The 21,076-nt window shown below is 37.2% G+C and overlaps 1 protein-coding gene across 2 annotated transcripts in view; it reads right to left on the reverse strand.

Annotated features, from left to right (window-relative positions):
* GPC6 (glypican 6) overlaps window positions 1–21,076 on the reverse strand; it is a 1,287,247-nt gene that overhangs the window by 14,523 nt on the left and 1,251,648 nt on the right. For both annotated transcript variants that reach the window (XM_072622120.1, XM_072622121.1), the window contains exon 8: window positions 3,679–3,854. In XM_072622120.1, the coding sequence (XP_072478221.1) occupies window positions 3,679–3,854 (176 nt within the window). The remainder of the gene's footprint in view (window positions 1–3,678; window positions 3,855–21,076) is intronic.

Below are 21,076 nucleotides of genomic sequence, written 5' to 3' on the forward strand. Positions count from 1 at the left end.
CCTTCCTTTCTTCCTTCCTTCCTTCCTTTTCTCTCTCTCTGTCTCTCTCTCTCTTCTGAAAATTAATTTTCTACATTCTTTCTCTTACAGCTCGGGAGACTGAAGAGAATTTTTTTTAAGGACTGCAAATAGAGCTGGGAGTTTGCTTTGGGAGTTGGAGCTGGGAAAAGTCTGGAATTACATTTAAAAAAATTTATGATACAATCAATTTCTTAATTTTGCTACGTTTTTACTAATTTAATCCAACTTTTTAAAAGCCATGACTTTTAATTTTGAGTGCTGGAAAGAACAGATAGGATTTTGAAGGCACAAGAGTAGTCAGTGGGTGGGAACTGAGCCAATGATTGACAAGTTATGATGGACAGTTACAATTAGATAAAAGACCAGGGATATAGCTGTTAGGGACAAAGTGCTGGTGATTGACAGTCCTCTGTCCCAATTCTTCTTACAGACAGGGGCAAAGCTGGTCCCTGTAGAATGACTGTATAGCACACCTATTATGTTAACACATACAACACACACACACCCTCTTGCTTTTGAAAAGGTCATTACGTATTAACATTCTTAATAAATCCTTTCATGAAGGAATGGTATGAGAAGGTATTTAAAGGGAGCATGGGAAGGAAAAACAGACATTAAACAAACCCATCCTATCTCTGGTCCAAAAGAAACAATTGGGTAAAGAAGCAAATATTTCCTGGACTGGGGAAGAGTTCAGTAAATCCCATCTGTTTCTATCTTTGAAGCTCTAGTCTCATCCTTTTTCTTAGATGATCCCTTTACCACTTCCCTCGTGTATGTCCGTTGCTTTGTCATGTATAACCCACCCTTTTCAATTCCATACCCTCAGTGAGCAGCACCTTCACCCAACATCTCTACTTAGTCAGTTTCATATTAACTTTCTTGACATGTACCATCCAGTTTCTCATTATCCACTTACCTGATAGACCCTGCCTTCTTTCTTTGATTCCATGCCCAATGGACAGAATGAACTTCTGTCCTCTCTCTGCCTCATCTTTGAGCTGTTTTCGGAGATAATGTCACAATCTCCTTAACTGACAGTTACTAACAGCTACACTCAAGTATAGAATATTGGTTATGATCATAGGGCCATCAGCTGGGGCGTCCCAGGTAAACCACTTCAACCACTTTACAGCTGAGGAAACTGAACTTTCTTTTCCTGCCCCTAATATGTTTCAAATGGTCTACTGGGAGAAAGTCATGTTTCTTTGAAATGAACGTTTAAATATTAGATCAGATCATTTGAAAACACAGTCCTGTGTCCTTAACATTTACTCTGGTTTATCATTACTGATCCATGTGAGGGTTAAAAGAGCACATTAATTAAATTTAGAGATACTAAATTGATAGGGGAATTGTTTTGAAGATTAGTAGGGGCATGAAGTATTATAACCTTTACATAGCTATTATTAAAAGAGATTCAGAATATTAAAAATTTTAGCAGCAAATAATGAAAAGAGATTCCAGTTGGAAAGAAAAATAGCCACATCTTTGAGAAAACTAATCATGGATACAGGTATTCAAGAGGGCAAGAATAAGTGATAAAGCAGAAATGTCAAAAGCAACAAGGGTTATAATAGCTATAAAACGTGATAATGGTTTTGAGCTTGAGATAGAAGCCAAAACAGGGAATGCTATTTAGAGCTGTGCATCTAAGTGCATCAGGTCATATCCTTTTTGCAAACAGGTCTCAAGAGATAAACCAAGACCATGGCAATCTTGTCTCAGCTCGTAAATACCAGAAAGAAGTAGCAAGCACACTTACAATGAGTTAAGATAAAAGTCATATAAATGCAACAGTCCTTAAGTGACTAATGCTCAGTGAAAGCTGTTATCTAGAACTTTGTCCTTTGGGAGGAGGAAAACTCAAGATCTAGAAACCAGGATTTTGGACACACGCCTTTACAAACTCCCAACTAACACCTGGCATTCTGCAAGAGTTAAACCAGATTAAAAGGGCCGAATTTGCTAGAGATTTGTTATTTACTATTCTTGCTTGGTGATGGTCAGGAAAGACAGAGCTAGAGCTTTGCCTTTTAAGATTTCACCAAAGCAGCAATTTATAGGTATAAATCACTACCCCTTAATTTGTGGGAGAATAAGGGAAAAATTAGAGTTATGGCCCCTAACATGAAAGAAATCTTAGTTAACTGGAATTTTTATATGACATTTCCCATTTCTTTGAAATACCGGACAATGTAACTTTGGGGTTCAGATTCTGACTCTGTTAATTACTATTTTGGGGAAGTCAATCACTTGTCGGACTACTTTTGGGAAGCCAATTAGCCTTCCTAAAACTCAATTTTGTTATTGTTGTTTAACTCAGCTATATAATTAATCAAAACTTCAGTGTTCAGATGTAGAGACAGAGAGAATTTGTGATTAATTCATTTCACTTCTAATACCTTGTTAGCCATGAATGTTAGTGCTTTCACTGTGAAATGAACTACAATTAGCCATGTGCCTTTGTTGTATGTATATAATTGTTTGCATGTTATTTCCCCCACTAAAAGATGAGTTCCTTGATGGCAGAGATTTTTTTTCTTTTGCCTTTCTCTGTATTCCTGGCACTCAGTACAGTGCCTGGCACATACTCAAACCTTAAAGAGAAATTTTTTTTTCAAAAAGTGGTAGGATGATCTTGAGAAGAGTGAAATTTAGATTTAATACAGCAGAACCTCCCCCCCCAACCCTCGCCGTGGTTACACATTCTGTCAGATGGCAGAATATCCCATCTATAAAAATATAATTGTTGGAGTTATGTAAAACTATACTGAATAAAGAACTAAAAATATATTGTAATGCAAAGGGTTCCCATAATTGTACATGAATAACCTATATCTGATTGCTTACTGTCTCAGAGGGGAGAGAGGAAGGAGGGAGGGGTAGAATTTGGAACTCAAAACTTTAAATAAAATGTTAAAAATTTGAAAAAAAATATATTGCAGGGGACAATGCTGTAGGATGATAGCTAAGAGAGAGATGACAATATCTTCCATTTGTAATTTTCTTTCTATCTCATTAATTCACATATGCAAGTATAATCTTTTGCTTCAGTGACCAAATTACAGTCACTGCTAACAAGAATGCATCAAGAGACAGTTACGTGATTACTTGCTCTTTTTAGTGGCCCAAAGATTTTCAAAAGATATTTTCTCTGTACATCTGTACATATTCTGTACATATTATTTCTGATAACATCTTGAAACTATATGGTGTCAGTCTGAAGGAACTTTCTGGTCAAGATATGTCCAAACATTTTGAACATTTCTGATGCAGGAGCAGCTAGGTGGCACACCAGCCCTGGAGTCAGGAGAACCTGAGTTCAAATCTGGTTTCAGACACTTACTAACTTATGATGCTGGGCAAATCACTTAATTCTAATTGCCAGCACCCCCGCCCCCCCCACCCCAAACAGCAACAAGATGCTGATTTTTTGATGTAAAATTTCCAATCTTAAACCATGAAGTTGATATGTGACTCTTTCTAAAGCTCTAAGGCTACTTCTCAGATCAGAGAAGTGAAATATGTGGACAATGGTATATATTTCTAGTAAAAAAAAAAATTATGTAGCAATTTTGAAATATGATCCCCTTTTAATCATAAGATTTTCATGAGGGTCACCAAATTGGATTTTTAATTAAGCTGACTGCTTACTTGTATCTTGGAAATTCACATCATTTCCATTGTATGCATTTTTTAACTTGTTCGTCATCACCCGCAGGGCCATGATCTGTTGTCTTATGAAAGTGTCTGGTCTAGTGATGTCCACATCGACTTCTGGATTATTGATCTGATTAGTCAGTCCATCATTCATGATCTCAGGCAAGTATCTGAAACGATGAAAGAAGATAAAAAATTATGAGAAAAAAATTCACTTCAAAATAGAATTCTGTATTGTTTTTCTCTATAATGACAACTAAAATAAAGCAAATGAGTTCATTGGGCCCAGGTCCCAGAAAAACCATTCAGCAACACACGTGCTTATGATATTAGGTAAATAAAACTTACTCCATCATACGAGCACTTACACTTCATGATTGTGCTATGAATGAAGGATGAAATGAAGAATTATGGAACTTAGATAGCCCCTACACATTTGACTTATTGATCGGATAGTTCTGGTGAATGGATTGTAGTTGCCTGGATCAAATAATCCAGCTTGGAAAACAGCCTGAATTCTCCTCTTGCTTTTGAATCTGCTGGTTGGGCCTTCAAAATGGCAGTGCTATAACCTTGAAGCCTTCCTTGAATTAGAACCAACTTCAGGGAAGAAAGACTGTTTTAGAAGTCCTAGAACTGAGGTTCTTAACCATTTCTCTGTCATGGGTCTCTTTAACAGTCTGTTGAAGCTCATGAACCTCTTTTCAGAATAATGTTCTTAAATGCATGAAAGGTGAGAATAAAACACAAAACCAATTACATGGAAATGTAGTTATTAAAATAAAAAAAAAAACAAACCCCAACAACACAAGAAGTTCACAGATCCCAGGTTAGGAATCCCTAATCAAAAAGGAATTTTAATCTTTAAAAGACTGAGGTTGATAGTACTTAGGGCTTTGACAAAATCTTGAGGAAAAAAATTTATGCAAGGGAAATCAGTGGGATAAAATTGTATTTCTTTCAACTCAATGAACTTCAAATAGAATTTGTTAAACAGCTACTAAAGGTACTTAGGATACGAAGAAAACGAAAAATAGTGCCTGCCTTCTTTTTCTTTCTTTAGAAACAATCTTTGTTATAGACATAGCTCTCTAGGAATGCAAGGCAAAGGCTACAGGGAAAAATCTAGGTAATGTAAATATATAGAGATATAGTAATTAATCATGTTTATTATTCTAATTATATAATAACATAATATGCAATCATATTATTCTATCAATATACAGGACTGGTCATTTTTAGAAGTAGAATACATACAATAGATGGTATTTTGAAAAAGTTCTTCAAACGAGTGTTTAGCTAATCAGGCTTAGGAGGTCCAATCAGTTTTCAAAGTCTAATCCAATTTCTCTACAAACTCTTCAGTGTACCATTAGTAGATGAAATTTAGTGATTTACCTTTTCAATTTTTCTAGGCTGCCTGCATATACCTCCTTGATCAAAACTAATACTCTATAAAAAAAACTGATTTGTGAAGTTTGTTTACTCTTTTTCCCTCCGACCTCTACTTCCATTAATTCAATCTTTTAAATTTATCTTTCAAAATAGCTTGTAGAAAAGATTTTATAATAATACTAATTAACATTTATGGAATGCTTTGACACTTACAAAGTGCTTTATATATATATTATTTCATTTGAGCGCCATAACACCCCTGGGAGGTAGGCGCTATTATCTATTTTATAGATGAGGAAGGGAGGTGAAGTGACTTGCATAGGGTCACACAGCTAAGTAAATAACTGAGGCAGGATTTGAACTAAGGTCTTCCTGAAATGTAGAAATCGCCTAAATGGCTTCTTTACAACCCTTCAAGCTAATGATTATCTCAAGTCTTCTCATTTTAAGAACACTCCACTCCTCTGGTCTTTTTGTTTCGGATATCCTTCTGTTCTAGTGTACTCCATTTGTAGCTCTTTTTGCCACCTTGCTACCTTGTTCTCTGACAGTGATGCCAGTTCTCTCCTTTTCAAGTCTCATATTCAGGTCTCAAGTCTTACAGATATTTCTAGAGTCATTTTTATCATAGTTTTTTAAACCTTCACCCCTCATTTGTCACTGATTCATAAGATCTTTTCTACAGTGTACTTATGTTGGAAATTATTCTTCTTAGAATGGGCTACCCAATGTCATCTTTCTGATTCTTCCAGGAAACCTTCTCCTTTTTTGAAACCTTTCAGCGATGCTAATAGATCCTATCCATCAATTTCCAAACTGAGAGATGGAAAAACATGCAAGGAATCTTGCAGCATATTTTTAAGTCCCTTCTTGGGGTGTTGGATTATGTGAATGAAATGTTTGTGTCTGAATTGTTTCCTCTGAGCAGGCTCCACGCATTCATTTATATCCTGAACAATCCCAACCACAATCAGCGTTCACAAAATAATAAATCAAGAAACACAGAGTACAATGTAAATTTTTTCCCCCAAGAAGTTTGCCTTTAAAAAATGTCTCCATAAAAAAGTCACGGGAGCACATCTTTCTGTTTTTGCAATAAGGCACTAACTTCTGTCTTATGTTTCAGTTCCCTTGATATGTAAACTCAGTCTGTAATTTAATTTGCAGACAAGATCTCATGGGACCTCAAATAGCTGATCTGAAAGCAAAACCTTGTTGGGATGCATCCAAAAGATGGAAATGGTGTTCGTGAGATCTCCAATTCTAGGACTTCAGGATCTGTACCCGCTTTGGGTCCAGAGAGAACAGCTCTGAAGGAATCAGTGAGTACTATAGAAATATGCTTTTGTTAGCATCTGAACTCCTTTTATGTAACATAAAGAAGATGGCATCTGATTATCTGTTAGTGGAAGTAATACAACATGTCAGGCTTCCTGCAATCGGCCTTCACACAATAGCAACTATCAGAAAATAGTGGGACAAAAGCCAGCCAAGGACATGATGCTTCACCCTTTGCTGAAACAACAGTTTCTCGAAGGATGGAAGGTGACAGTTGGTTGGGGTGCTGCTCCTTGATGTTTCAGCAAAGGACTACTGCAGATGTATCTGTGTTGAGTCAGAGGAGGACTAGGTTTTTTGTTTTCTTTTTGTGCACTGCACTCATTGCCCTGCCAGCTAAGACTCATTTATCAGAAGCTGGCTACAATAGCTTACATGGGAATTCTTCCCCTGGGAGCCTGAACATCCAGAAACAGTAAAAGACTGCCAAGAATGCCTGGCCTCTAGCTGTGCCTACTGAAGCTTCCCTAAGTGACAATGAAAACAGAGAACGATGCTTTAGTGTCCTCAAAAATCTTTCCTCCTCCCTGTGTATTTAAAGGTAACTTTAAAGACAATATAGAACTTTCAATCTGAAAAAGAAGGGAAATGACCACTTTGTCAATTATCAGAGGTAAGAACTGAGAATAAATCCACAGAGGTGTCTGAGAGTGGGAGACAGAGCCCATAGGGTCTCTGAAAGCCCTTGACAGAACTAGGATTTCACATGTGAATTTTGTTTTTGATCTGCAAGGCTCAAGAGACCCCTCACATCTCTACTACTCATCCACAAGGAGAAAGTCATTTTTGAACTTGCAACTTTGATACTTTTACTTGGTTTCATGCAAGTCACCGGTGGGGGCTTTATCCCATCTGTGCAGCATCAGCTGACTTGGAGAGGAGGTAGGCCAGAGGTGGCAAAGGAGAAAGAATTGGCTTGATTTTGATACTTAGGGGGTTACTTCTGAAGCCATTTCTGCCGAGAGCAGAGAGACACTCAAAAGAAATGACAAACTGGAATGCTAAAAACTGAGATAAGTCACCATCTCCCTTTCCTCTTGGATTTCCTGCTTCTTAATGAGATTTCATTATATATGATTTGTGGAGGGGAAGTACCAAAAGATTTGGAAACATGGTTGGCATTTTTTATAAAGGTCCTTCTGCTTTGTAAAGAGCATGCTGGGGGTGGGGGTGGGTTATGTCTTCATCTGTGCCTTGTATATCTTTTGCTTTTTCTTATCTGGTTTTAATTATAGTCTTTCCCCCTTCCTTCATCATGCAGAAATGTTGCTGCTGAATACTAAGGTAGAGGGGGTGAGTGGGAGTATAGGAAGAGCTAATATCTGAATCTTTATGGAATAATGCTGGTTGTCAGGGTCAGCCCTATGGATGGTGTGACCTTCAAGGGCATAAGAAAGCATGCCTGGGCTCCAATCATTTACTTCACTGGCAACTTTCTGACTGAATTTTTGCACCTAGTATATACTAGACCTGGAGTAAGTAGCACAAAGCAAAGACTCAGCTGAGGTAGTCGGGACAGCTCACTGAGGGAAAGACAAAGAAAGGCATAAAACTGAGGTAGGTGAGGGTTCCATGGAGGTGGGGCGGTGAGGAGGGAGAGGAGACGCTCTAGCTTGACATCTAGTAATTCTCCATATTAACTATTTATGCTAACTAGGTGCCATGTTGTTGTTATTTCAGTTATGTTTGACTCTGTGACCTCATCTGAGGTTTTCTTGGCAAAGATAAAGGTTAACCATTTCCTTCTCTAGCTCATTTTATAGATGAGGAAACTGAGATAAACAGGGTTAAGTGACTTGCCCAGGGTTACACAGCTATTGAGTGTCTGAGGTCAGCTTTGAACTCAGGAAAAAAACTTCTGGATTCCAGTCCTGGCTGCTCTTTCTACTGATCCAACTAGCTGCCCTTAACTAGGTGCTAAGTGCCGACTTTTCCTGTGCTGCCGTAGGACTGTAATTGCTGCTAGCTACTTTTAAATTTAGGATAAGGGGACAAGGTCTTAATTTTTCCATCCTAGCTACAGCTCTGCCCACTAACCTAATACAGTACCTAAAATTCCTACCATCAGAATTAAATCATTTAAGGCATTGTTTCCAGAAAATCCCTAATGAAATGCAACTGTGTTACCTGGGAGTCCTAGCATGCTGAGTACTGATCTCTTATGAAGATATTAATACCAAGTAATCATAAAAACAGAGTCAAATCTTAAGGAAGTAAGATGTGAAACACTCATATTTTAATGGCTATTGATAACTGGTCAAGGTTTGGAACCAGGCCAGGCCAAGCTAGGTGGCGTGTTATTGTGTCTCATGAGAACTGGTTAAAGGAGCTAAAGATGATTGGTTTGGAGAAGTCCTGGGGGTGGGGGGGTAGGGTGTAGAGCAACATGAGGGCTATCTTTTGGTACTAAAATGACTCAAGTGGAAGAAGAATTATACTTGCTCTATTTGCCTTCAGAGGTCAGAAACAGGAAGAACAGGTGAAAATTATCTAGAGGAAAACTGATGCTTGATGTCATGAAAATATTCCTGGCAATTAGAGTTAAGCCGAAGGAAAATGGGCTGCCCTGAGGAGGGAATGGGTCCTTACCAAGTATGGGTGGTTAACCGAAGGCCTGCTGGTCACTTACAGGGTATACTTTAGTCAGGATTCTTTTCAGCTTGTGTGTTGGACTACATGACTGCACAGGTACCATTTAACTAAGTTCTGTGATTCTCCCTTCCCTGTTGCCTACAAATATGTCATACTCCACTGTCCCAATACATCTCTTCTGCCCTTTGTGGCTAAACTGCTTGAGAAGGCCATTTATAATAAATGCCTCTACCTTTTCTCCTCTCACTTCTTATCTCCTTACAACCTGACTTCTGACCTCATCATTCCACTAAAACTATTCTCTCCAAAGTTACCAATGATCTCTTACCTGTCAAATCCAATGACCTTTTCTCAATTACCAGATTCTTTGATCTCTCTGTAACCTTTCGCAGGATTGATTACCCTCTTTTCCTTGATACTGTCTTCTCCATAGGTTTTTCAGGGCACTACTTTCTCCATTTCTCCTACTAACAGAGTGTTCCTTCGATCCCCTTTTCTGGTCCTCATCCACAACACCCTTTAACTGTAGGTATCCCACAGGGCTCTATTCTGAGTCCTTTTCTCCCTTTGTGATTGTTCACTTGGAGACTTCATCAGCTCCCATGGATTTAATGATCATGTCTATGTAGGTAATTCTCAAATCTACTTATCTTGAGCTAACCTCTCCGTGGACCTCTAGTTGAACTGGATAGTCAATAAATACCGTAAACTCAATATGTACCAAACTGAATTCATTATCTTTCCACTTAAACTCTCCCAACATCTAAACTTTCTTTTTACTATTAAGGAGACCACCATCCTACCCTCCCCCAGGTTCACAATCTAGGTGTCATCCTCAACTCCTTACTATCTCTCACTCCTTATCTTATTCCAATCCAATCATCCCCATTCAAACGAAGGCCTGATGTTTCAGTCTTGCAACATGTCTCAAACATATCTCCTCTTCTCCCCTGACAATGCCACCACTCTGGTACAGGTTCTCATTACCTCCTGCTTGAACTATTTCAATAGCCTGCTGGCGGGTCTTCCTGCCTCAAGACTCTTTCCACTCCAACCCATCCTCCATTTAGCCACTAAAGTGATTTTCCTAAAGCCCAGGTCTGCTCATGTCATTCCCTTACTCAATAATTAACTCCAGGGACTCCCTACAACTATGAAATCATCTGTTTGTCATTCAAAGTTCCCCAAAACCTAGGCTCTTCTTATAGTTTACTTCCTACCATGTACTCTTCAATCCAGAGGCACTTGCCTTCTGGCACAAATAAGACTCTCCATCTCTGGGCTCCAGGTATTTTCTCTGGTTGTCCCCCATACCTGGGATGTTCTTCCTCCTCATCTCTGCCTCAGGACTTTCCTAACTTCTTTAAGGATCAAATAAAATGTCATCTTTTACAGAAAACTCTCTTACTTCTACTGCTTTCCCTCTCTTAATTCCTATCTATCCTTTATGTAGTTTCTTTGTATATATTTATTTGCATATTGTCTCCCCATTAGATTGTAAGCTCTTTGAAGGCAAGGACTGTTTTTTGTCTTTTTTTCCCCTGATATCCCAGCACTTAGCTCAGTGTTTGGTACATAGCAAATGCTTAATAAATGCTTATTGACTGACAGGATCATAAGACAAGAACGAATCCAAAGTAGATCACAGGCTGCATTGAGTAGTGAAAGATGGAATTATGCTGGCCCTAAACTAACTGTTTCACAGATGCTACATGCATTCTCAGTCTCCTTGTAGATTGTGTAGTATGGTATGAGAACTATTTCCATCCTATTTGTTGTATAGCTTCATTTCACTGTAGCTGTCTAATGCACTCAATATGGCTTGTCTAAATGGCAAGTTATGCTTTCACAGCTCTAAAGCAGTTAAAAATAAAAATCTTGCTTAGACAAGCAGAAATAATGTTTATCCAAACTGTCACCCTTTCAGAAATTCCCCAACTAATATTTGAACAGGTCTAAAAATTGAATCTAAATCTCTCTTTATATTTTATAAACTTGGAATAGACATTGTTTCCTTTTATTGTTAAATAATCAAAATTTTGTTTTTACACTTTTCTCCCAATAGCATAAAATACTACCCAAGAAGGAAGTGGGTCTATCTTCAATGGTCTTGCCATCATCTTGAAAAATTGATGTCCAGTAGATATCTTAAACTCAGGATGTCCAAAACTGAACTCATTACCTTTTCCCCTAAACTCTCCCTACCTCCAAACTTTCCTATTACTGTTGAGCAAATATTATAAATATTTGTCAAAATGAATAAATTCAAGCATGTATATATGTATGTATGTATGTATATATGTATGTATGTATGCATGTATATATGTATCTATCACTGAACTGGGTACTTAGTATTCCTGGTTTTGGGGGAGTTATCTCACAATCTGGTAGGAAGTTCATAGAACAGTAAACATCTATAATAAAAAATCATACGTAATAAGTTCACAAGAGGAGTTACAAACTAAGGCATCAGGGAAAACTTCTTGGTAGAAGTGGGATTTACTCCATAGAAGGAGGGCATTTCTGTACCTGAATTAGCTTGCTAGAAGATAGAGAGGTAGGAAAGGACAGGATATGTTTGAGGGATATTAGGTAGTTCAGTTTGGCTGAAGCACAGTTTGAAGGGGGATGGAATAAACATAGGTAATAGGAGGGTAGAGCCAAGATAGTGCAGTAAAGGCAGAGACTTTCCTGAGTTTTCCCCAAAACTCCTCCAAACAACATCAAAGCAATGCCTTAAAATGAATTCTAAAGTGGCAGAACCAACAAAAGGATGGAGCGAAACAATTTTCCAGCTCAAGACAGTTTAGAAAGTTGGCATGAAAGAGTTGTCTTACTAGGGTGAGAGTGGAGTGCAGTCCAGTACACGACCTGGGGCAATTGATTCAGCAGCAGCAGTAGCAGTGACTTCTGGAGCTCTCAGTCCACAGATAGTAAGGGTCAAACAACTGGTCAGAAGGAGATTACAGGGGATTCTTTGATGACACTAGTAGCAAGACTCTATTGTATTGTCCACAGACTGTTCTAGGTCAGAGTCCCAGGGTGAGAAGGAACACTGGCAGGAGCAGGTTAAAACTGGTTACAGTTCTAACATGAAACAAAGGGCTGGTAGTAACTCACAGACAAGCGCACAGGCCAGGAGAGCAGTGACCATACCTCTATTTAGATCATACCACCTTGAAAGAAGTGAAAGCTTACAGACCTCCAGAACTAGCTCTGAAAACAGTATCACAAAAAACCTGAAGCTTGAGACAGTATCTTCTCCACTTTGGGAGCAGAGTCCAGCTTTAACATAAAGTTAAAAGTCAAGGAATAGGCTGGAAAAAAATGAGCAAAAAACAATACAAGAACCTGACCAAAAGTTGCTATGGTGACAGAAAACTCAGAAGAAGACAACAAAGTCAAAATGGTGACATCCAAAGTGTCAAAGAAAAATGTGAACTGGTTTTAGGTCAAAAAAGAAAAAAATCCTTGGAAGAGCTCAAGAAAGGATTTCTCAAAATCCAATAAGAGAAATAGAGGAAAAATTGGGAAAAGAAATGAGAGTGATGCAAAATAATTTTAATAATAATAAAAGAATCAACCCCTTGGTAAAGGAGATGCAAAAAATACTGAAGAAAACATCACTTTAAAAAGTAGAATAGGCCAAATGATTAAGGAGGCACAAAAATCCACTGAAGAAAACTTTTTAAAAAGCAGAATTGACCAAAAGGAAAAAGAGTCACAAATGATCACTAAAGAAAATAATTCCTTAAAAATTAGAATTGGGCAAGTGAAAACTAATGACTCCATGAGACGTCAAGAAACACTAAAACCAAATCAAAAGAATGAAAAAATGGAAGACAATGTGGAATATCTCATTGGAAAAACAATTCACCTTGAAGATTTCAGATTTATCTGAAAGCCATGATCAAAAAAAGAACCTAGACATGATCTTCCAAAAAATTAAGGAAAACTTCCTTGACATCCTAGAAACAGAGGGTAAAATAGAAACCTAAGGAATCCACTGATCACCTCTTGGAAGAGATCCCAAAATGAAATCTCCCAAAAGAACCAAATTCCCAAGCTCCCATGTTCAGGAGAAAATACAGCAGTCAGAAAGAAACAATTCAAATATTCTGGAACCACAGTCAGGAGAGCATAAAATTTATCAGCCTCCGCTTTAAAAGAGTAGAGGGCTTGGAACATGATATCCCAGAGGCAAAGGAGCTAGGATTATAGCCAAGGATCACCTACCCAGCAAACCTGAGTATAATCCTTCAGAGGAAAAAAATGGATGTTTAATGAAGTAAAGGACTTTCATACATTCCTGATGAAAAGATGAGAGCTGAAAAGAAAATTAGACTTTCAAATATAAGCCTCAAGAGAAGCATAAAAATGTAGACAGGAAAGAGAAATCATAAAGGATTCAATAAGGTTAAACTGTTTTCTGTATGGGAAGATGACACTTATAACTCTTAAGAATTTTATCATTATTAGGATGGTTACAGGGAATATGCATAGATAAAGGGTATGGGTGTGAGTTTACTATGATAGGATGGTACTTAAAAAAATGAAGGTGTGAGAAAGAGGGATGTATTGAGATAAGGGGGAAGGGAGAGGTAGAATAAGGTATGTTATCTTTTATAAAAAAAAGGTACAAAAGAGTTTTTACAGTGGAGGGGAAGATGGGAATCGCCAAACAATGCTTGAACTTTACTCTTATTGGAATTGGCTCAAAGAGGAAATAACATGCTCAGTTGAGTATAAAAATCTATCTTATACTACAAGGAAGCAGAAAGGAAAGGAGATTAGAGAGAGGAAAGGTAGGGCTCAGAATGAGAGATGTGTTGGTGGTCAGATGCAAACCATTTTTAAGGAGGGACAAGATAAAAGGAGAGAGAGAGAGGATTAACCAGGAGAAAATAGGATGGAAGGAAGTACATAGTAATCATAACTATGAACAAAATTTTACATCAAATTTTTCTGATAAAAGTCCCATTTCTCAAATATATAGAGAAGTGAATCAAATTTATAAGAATACATGACATTCCCTAATTGATAAATGATCAGAGGATGTTAATAGGTAGTTTTCAGACACTGAATATAGTCACATGAAAAAATGATCTAAATCACTATTGATTAAAGAAATGTGAATTAAAACAATTGTGAGGTACCAATTATCAGATTGGCATCAAGACAGAAAAGGAAAATGACAAATGTTGGAGGGCATATTGGAAAACTGTGAGATTAAAGCATTGTTGGTTGAGTTGTAAACTGATCCAACCATTTTGGACAGCAATTTGGCACTATGCCCAAAGGGCTATAAACTATACAGACACTTTGATCCAGTGATACCACTACTAGGTCTGTATCCCAAAGAGATTAAAAGAAAGGAAATAGTCTTATATTGACAAAATATTTATTGGAGTTCTTTTTGTGGTGGCAAAGAATTGGACATTGAGGGTATGTCCATCAATTGAGGACTGGCTAAACAAGTTGTGGTATATGATTGTAATGGAATACTATTGTGTTATAAGAAATGATGAGTAAGATGATTTCAGAAAAACCTGGAAACACTTAGATGAACTGATTCAGGGTGAAGCAAGCAGAACCAGAACAGTGTGTGCAGTAACAACAATATTATAAGACGATCAACTGTGAATAACTTAGCTCTTCTCAGCCATTGATGATCTAAGACAATTCTGAAGTATTTATGATAAAAAATGCTATCCACCTCCAGAGAAAGAACTGATAGAGTCTGAATGCAGACTGAAACATACTTTTTTAAACTTTCTTTTTTTTCTTGCTTTGTGTTTGCATGATTGTGCATGCATAATTTATATAAAATTATTTGGTTCCTCAATTAAGGGGGAAAGGAAGGAGGAAAGGAGAGAATTTGGAACTCAAAATTTAAAAAATGAATGTCAAAAATTGTTTTTACATGTCATTGGAAAAATAAAATATCAAAAGTTCTCTTTAAAATATAGGTGATGTTAGATTATGATTTGAAAGGGCTTGAAAGCCTGGTAAATGAATTCAAACTTTACTTGGCAGGCCACAAGGACCCAATGCAATTTTTAAGCAGAGGCATGACGTGAACAAATCTATGGATGATTTGTTTGGCTGAATCATAACTTGTAATAATAATAGTTCATATTTGTATAGCCCTTTGAGATTCATAGTTCCTTTCTTGATAACAACCTTGTGAGGTAGGTAATGTGAATATTATTATTTTCATTTATAGATGAGGAAACTAAGGCTAGGAGAGTGTGAGTGACTCATCTAGGGTTACAGAGCTCTTGATTGTGTCACAGCTAATATCTGAACCCAGGACGTCAGACTCCAAATTCAGTGAAGATAATTTGAGTGTCACTTTTGAAAAGTTGCCAATCCTTATCTTAGAAGCATGGCCCTTCTTCCAAAGGTTTGCTGGGTGTGGCAAATCCCTTATGGTATATGGGTCAAGAGAGCTCTGAATATTTTTCAGTAATTTGGGATCAAGTCAGCAATTAAAACAGTAAGGATCTTAATTCAAATACACAAACTTAGTAAATAGTTGCAACCCTTCAGAGCCTTGTTATCATAATTCATTACATGATTCAACTAAATGGAAGAAAGCTAGTGAAGCATGACCGAGTTTGTTGTTGTTTTTGGTTGTTTTTAGATGCTAAATCAATAATTTATTTATTTTCCAGATTTTTCTATTTTTCTATTCTATTTCTTCCAACTTAACAGCATTTGCTTTCAGCGTAGGGCAGATTAACTCTAGTGATGTCATTGTTTCTAGAAAGGATGAAACAATATGGAAATATCATGGAGAGACTTGCAGAAAAGAAAGCTTATTTCCAATTGGTCTGATGGATCTTGGTCTCAAGCTCACTCTTCTGATACTTTTTTTCCAAACAGCATTCAAGAAAATGCATGCTAAACTAAACACTTGCGATGGTTGGCTGCCTTAGAGATGAATGAACAAGGTAGAAAAGTAGAAAATTGTTTTGTATCTTTCATAGTAGTAGTGGGTCCAGAAATTCTTGACTTAGGAAACCGTATCTTTCTCCATGAGATCATTTCTGCCTTATAATGTGAGGTGCATAATGATGGAAATCAGCCTTAAAAATGTTTTTCTTTTCAGTCTTTCTCATGGCCCCTTCCCTTTCACATCTTTTGAGTTCAGAACAAACCTTTCTGTGATGAGGAGGAAAAAAGAAAACTCTTAAGAAAAACAGATAATAGAACTTAAAATGGTCACAATTCTCAAAAAGAGCAGAGAAGCCTTTGGATGTGTAGAAAGATAAAGGCTTAACAAAATGCCACTATTATTTTTTCCCCCTTAAATGGATTGACAAAGGTTCTAACCCTTATATGTTAACCATATAAAAGTTTTATTTCTTTCTATGCCTATGCGTTTCTGCTTTAAATCTAATCATTCTTCCCTGACTTTCTTACAGACAACTTATTCCTGCCATCAGACTGTAGAAAATACCTTTCCTTTGGATGATGAATGACTGAAAATGTACTCCTCAGGTCTCTAGGTTCACCCTGGGAACTTTAGAAGTCTTAGATTTGTAACATGCACCACAAGTCTTTAATTTTTGTCCTTTGGCTTTCTAGATGATTATTGATTTTCCCACCATTACTTACTAGCTTCCTTTCAATTCCCATTTGTCTGAGTTGAGTCAGAGTGTTGCGTCGTCTTTCTCCCATTTTCTCCTAGGAAGTTATTTAGGTAAGTGAAAAATGGGAGTTACAGAAGTGGCATTTCAAATCGCTTTCCTGTTGGTTGCTGAAAATGTACTCCCTCTGCCACTTTCTTGTGAGGAATCTGATAGACAACGGAAGTTAATTCTAAGGAAATTCTTCCCTTTAGTTACCCTTTCACCCTCTGGTGCTGTGCCACAGGTGAGACTGTCATCAACTGTGTGAAAAGTTCTTGTTCACCTGACCTTTGCCTATTTGAGGGCAGAAGTTGGTGTGGAATTTATCCATTACATTTGATGGCTATGTGTTCCTATTTCCCATGTCAGATTTCTTGCTTGAAATAAGACTTAAGCCAGATTTGTTCATTATTGGGACAACCTGTGACACATTACCTGTACTCGCAGTCATCTCGAGGGAGGTATGAGGCCTGAAGTAAACTGTATTGAGTGTACTGACCTTGCTAAAGTATTTATTTAGGTGAAATCAGATTAAAATTACAGCCTTGAAGGTAGAGAAAGGACTAAAAAGGACATATGAAGCTTGATGGGGCACATTTAAGGGGTGGGAGGGAAGAAACAGTACTTACTACTTTTTCTCAGTGACAGTGGAGTGAATAGGAATTATAAGTTAACCCTGTTCATAGAGAGGAAACAGAGTGTAGTGAATACAGACCTAGACTTGTAGTCAGGGAAACTTGGGTTGGGATTCCACCTCAGATGCATATAAATTGAATGACTGTAGACAAGTCTCCTAACCTCTTTGAGACTTGGTTTCTTCATCTATAGGAGCAGCTAGATGGCGCAGTGCATGGAGCACCAGTGCAGGAATCAGGAGGACCTGAGTTCAAATATCACCTCAGACACGACACTCACTACCTGTGTGGCCTTGGGCAAGTCACTTAACCCCAATTGCCTCATCCTGGGTCATCTCCAGTCATCCTGAGGAATATCTGGTCACTGGATTCAGATGGCTCTGGAGGACAAGTGAGGCTGGTGACCTGCACAGCCCTCCCTCACTCAAAACAAAATCAAGTGCAAGTCATGTCGTTATTTCTCTGATGGCGTGGTCTTCTTCAGCAATGAAGGACAAACACACACAAATCCTCATCTATAAAATGAATATAATAACTACCTACCTCACAGGATTGTTGTCAGGATCAAATCAGATAATGGATGTATAGTGCTTTGCAAACCTTAGTGTCCTATATAAATGTTCGATATTACTCTTACCAGTGTGTCTGCTCTCTCTCTCTCTCTTTCTCTCTCTCTCTTTTGTTTTGGTATCAGCTGGTAGAGCACCTACTGTCTCTCATGCCTCTCACCAACTAGTCACATGACCTCTAAATCAACATGAGACACCCCCAAAACATAGGACATATGGACCCCCTATTTCAGGGGCAACTGCACTTATATTTTTCTTGACTGTGACTTAGCATGCAAAGGTGGAGGGTGTAGATTGTACCTATTTTTTAAAAAAACATATTATTTGCAAATTTTCTATTTACTAGAATTATCTAGCTATGTATATTTTCTTTCCTCTCAGTAGATTATAAACTACTTGAGGGAAGAGACTCTGATTTTTAGTCTTTGTATGAATAAACAAATGAATGAAAAAGCATTTATAAGAATTTACTACTGTAAGTTGGGCACTATAGGAAACATGGAGGTTATTCCTGTCTTCAAGCCTTTCACCCTGGCTGTCCCCTCATGTCTGGAGTTCTGTGCCCCCTTTCCCTTGGTGTCCTTTAAGACTTTGCTCAAATCCCACCTCATGTAAGAGGCTTTTCTTTTTTTTTAAAGTTAATTTTGTCTTTATTTTTTTCAATTAAGAAGCATTTATTTTTTATTTCTCACCCTGAGAAGAACAAAAAGAAAAACAAATCTCTTGTAAAAATATTCATACTTAGTCCAACAAACTCCCACATTGGCTGGGTCCAAAAAACATGTAGAGTTTATGCTGTATGCTGAGTCTATCATCTGTCTGTCAGAAGCTGGGCAGCATGAGTCATGTCTGGTAGTCTGTAGAAATCATGATGGGTCATTCCATTGGTCAGTCACCAAGTGTTTCAAAATTGTTTGTCTTGACAATGTTATGGTCGGAATTGTTCTCTTGGGTCTTGCTCACTTTACTCTGCATCAGTTTGTGTAAGCCTTTCCAGGTTTCTCGGAAACTTATCCATTTCATTTCTTATCACATTATATATGTGTACACATATATGCATATATGTGTACATATGTACACACACATATGTATATATGCACACACAAATATATACATATGCATGTTGTTCTATAACATTCACATAGCATAATTCGTTCAACCCCAACTGAAGGGCACCACTTTAGTTTCTAGTTCTTTGCTACTAGAAAAATAGCTAGTATAAGATATACAAATATATGCAATATATAAATATATACATACATAGACATATACACATACAAAAACATATATGTATGTATATGTATATGTATACATATGTATATATAAAGTTCTTTGATTAAAGTTTGAATAAAGTTTTCACACACACATCAAGTTCTTTGTATAGGGTATTTTATATTACTGGGGTACTGTGCTCCTTATTAGTGAGAGTTAACTATATCTTGGTACCCCCAGAATCGAAAGGATGCTGTCTGATCATCTTTATGTTTGGCTGCCTTGCACCTCCCTCCAGCTATCGAGCATTCTAGCTCCCATGCTAGGACTTTTGTGATCCTCATTGGTGAGAGTTAATAATATTTGTCACCCTCAGGAATACCACAATGTGGAATACACCACCTATCTACATGTACTCTAGCCATCCCCTGTCTGGCTACTGGTATAACCCATCCCAGACACTCAATGTTAATATTCCTGGGTAAGCTCTCTCTTCTCTCGTCTTAATCTCAAAACCTCTTGGCATCATCTCCTACTGGCACTTAGCTGTGGCATCACTGGTTTGAAAGATGAAAGCAGTTTGGTAGTTTTTCTTATAGAATTATAGCCTTATTTCCAGATTATTTGTACCAATCCATAGCTCCACCATATACTAGTATGTTTAATTCCTTTTGACATTTACCATCTCCATACTTTGTTATCTCTGGCAATTTAATAGGTCTTATTGTCCTGCTGCCTGAAGATAATAGGTCTTATTGTCCTGCTGCCTCAAGGCCACATGTGGCCCTCTAGGTCCTCAAGTGCAGCCCTCTGACTGAATCCAGATTTCACAGAACAAATCCTTTTATTAAGAGGATTGTAAAAGGTTTTGTCCTGTGAAGTTTGGATTCAGTTTCTTTAGTAGGTTGCATCTTCATTTTACAAACTCTTCCCAACTCTGGTTTTCTTCAAAAGAATGCTTACAAGTCATCAATTCTATTAAAAAGTCACTTTTCCCTATACGATAATTTTGTAGGATATTTTATTGCTAGGTACAAGTCATATACATTTACTTCTTGTATGATCATATCCTAGCCTTTCTTTTAATTTTTATAGTGTTGATGATTCATGATAGATAATGCAGATGGAAATTCTTTGGTATGTGAGTTGTTTCTTTCTGGCTACTCTTTGGGAAACTCTGCAGCTTGATGACAATCTTACTGAATAACATATCTAGGGTTCCTTTCTGTGTCAGTCTAAAAATTCTGTTGGCCCCTGTTTTCAATGCTTTCTGGCAATATCTTTTTATGATTTATTGAAGTATGAAATATGAATTGTTTCTTCATGTTTTTCTGGGAGCTATATTTAAGGTCACTTGTATTTGTTAGTAGCAACCTTATCTCTTCTTCCAATTTTGCCCTCTTTTAACTCTGTTAAAAAAATTCTTATTTTATCATTACATTTTTGAATTCTGCTTTCTCCATCCTTCTTTTGAGACAGCCACTGCTTTGTTAACATTTCCCAACTTCTATCCTAAACCATTAATTTTTCTTTTCAGGTTTCACCACAAGCTTTTAATTTGTTCCTTATTTCTTCCTATACCGAATACACAATCTATATAGAATGTGTAACAATTATAATAACATAATTAGAATTTATTCAATACTTCATAGTTTACAAAGCACTTTACACATATTAACTCATCTGATCGTTACAATGGCCTTCTGGGATAATTGCTGCTATTATTCCTCCTTTATAGATGAGGAAAACTGGAGCTGACAGAAGCTAAGAAGAGACTTAGCTTCTTAGATCACATAGTTAGCTAGATGTTTGAGGCCCGATTTGAACTTAGGTCTTCTGGATTACAAGTCCATTACCCTGCCCACCATATCATTTGTCTGCCAATAATTACATTTAATATACAATTATTTATGTAATTTATATGCGCATATATGCTGTATATTATAAGGTTTATGCATGTATGTTTATGTACATAGGTATTTATATAGAGACATATACATTTATAGATACCTAT

The sequence above is a fragment of the Notamacropus eugenii genome, chromosome 6 (assembly GCF_028372415.1).
Source record: "Notamacropus eugenii isolate mMacEug1 chromosome 6, mMacEug1.pri_v2, whole genome shotgun sequence".
NCBI lineage: Eukaryota > Metazoa > Chordata > Mammalia > Diprotodontia > Macropodidae > Notamacropus > Notamacropus eugenii.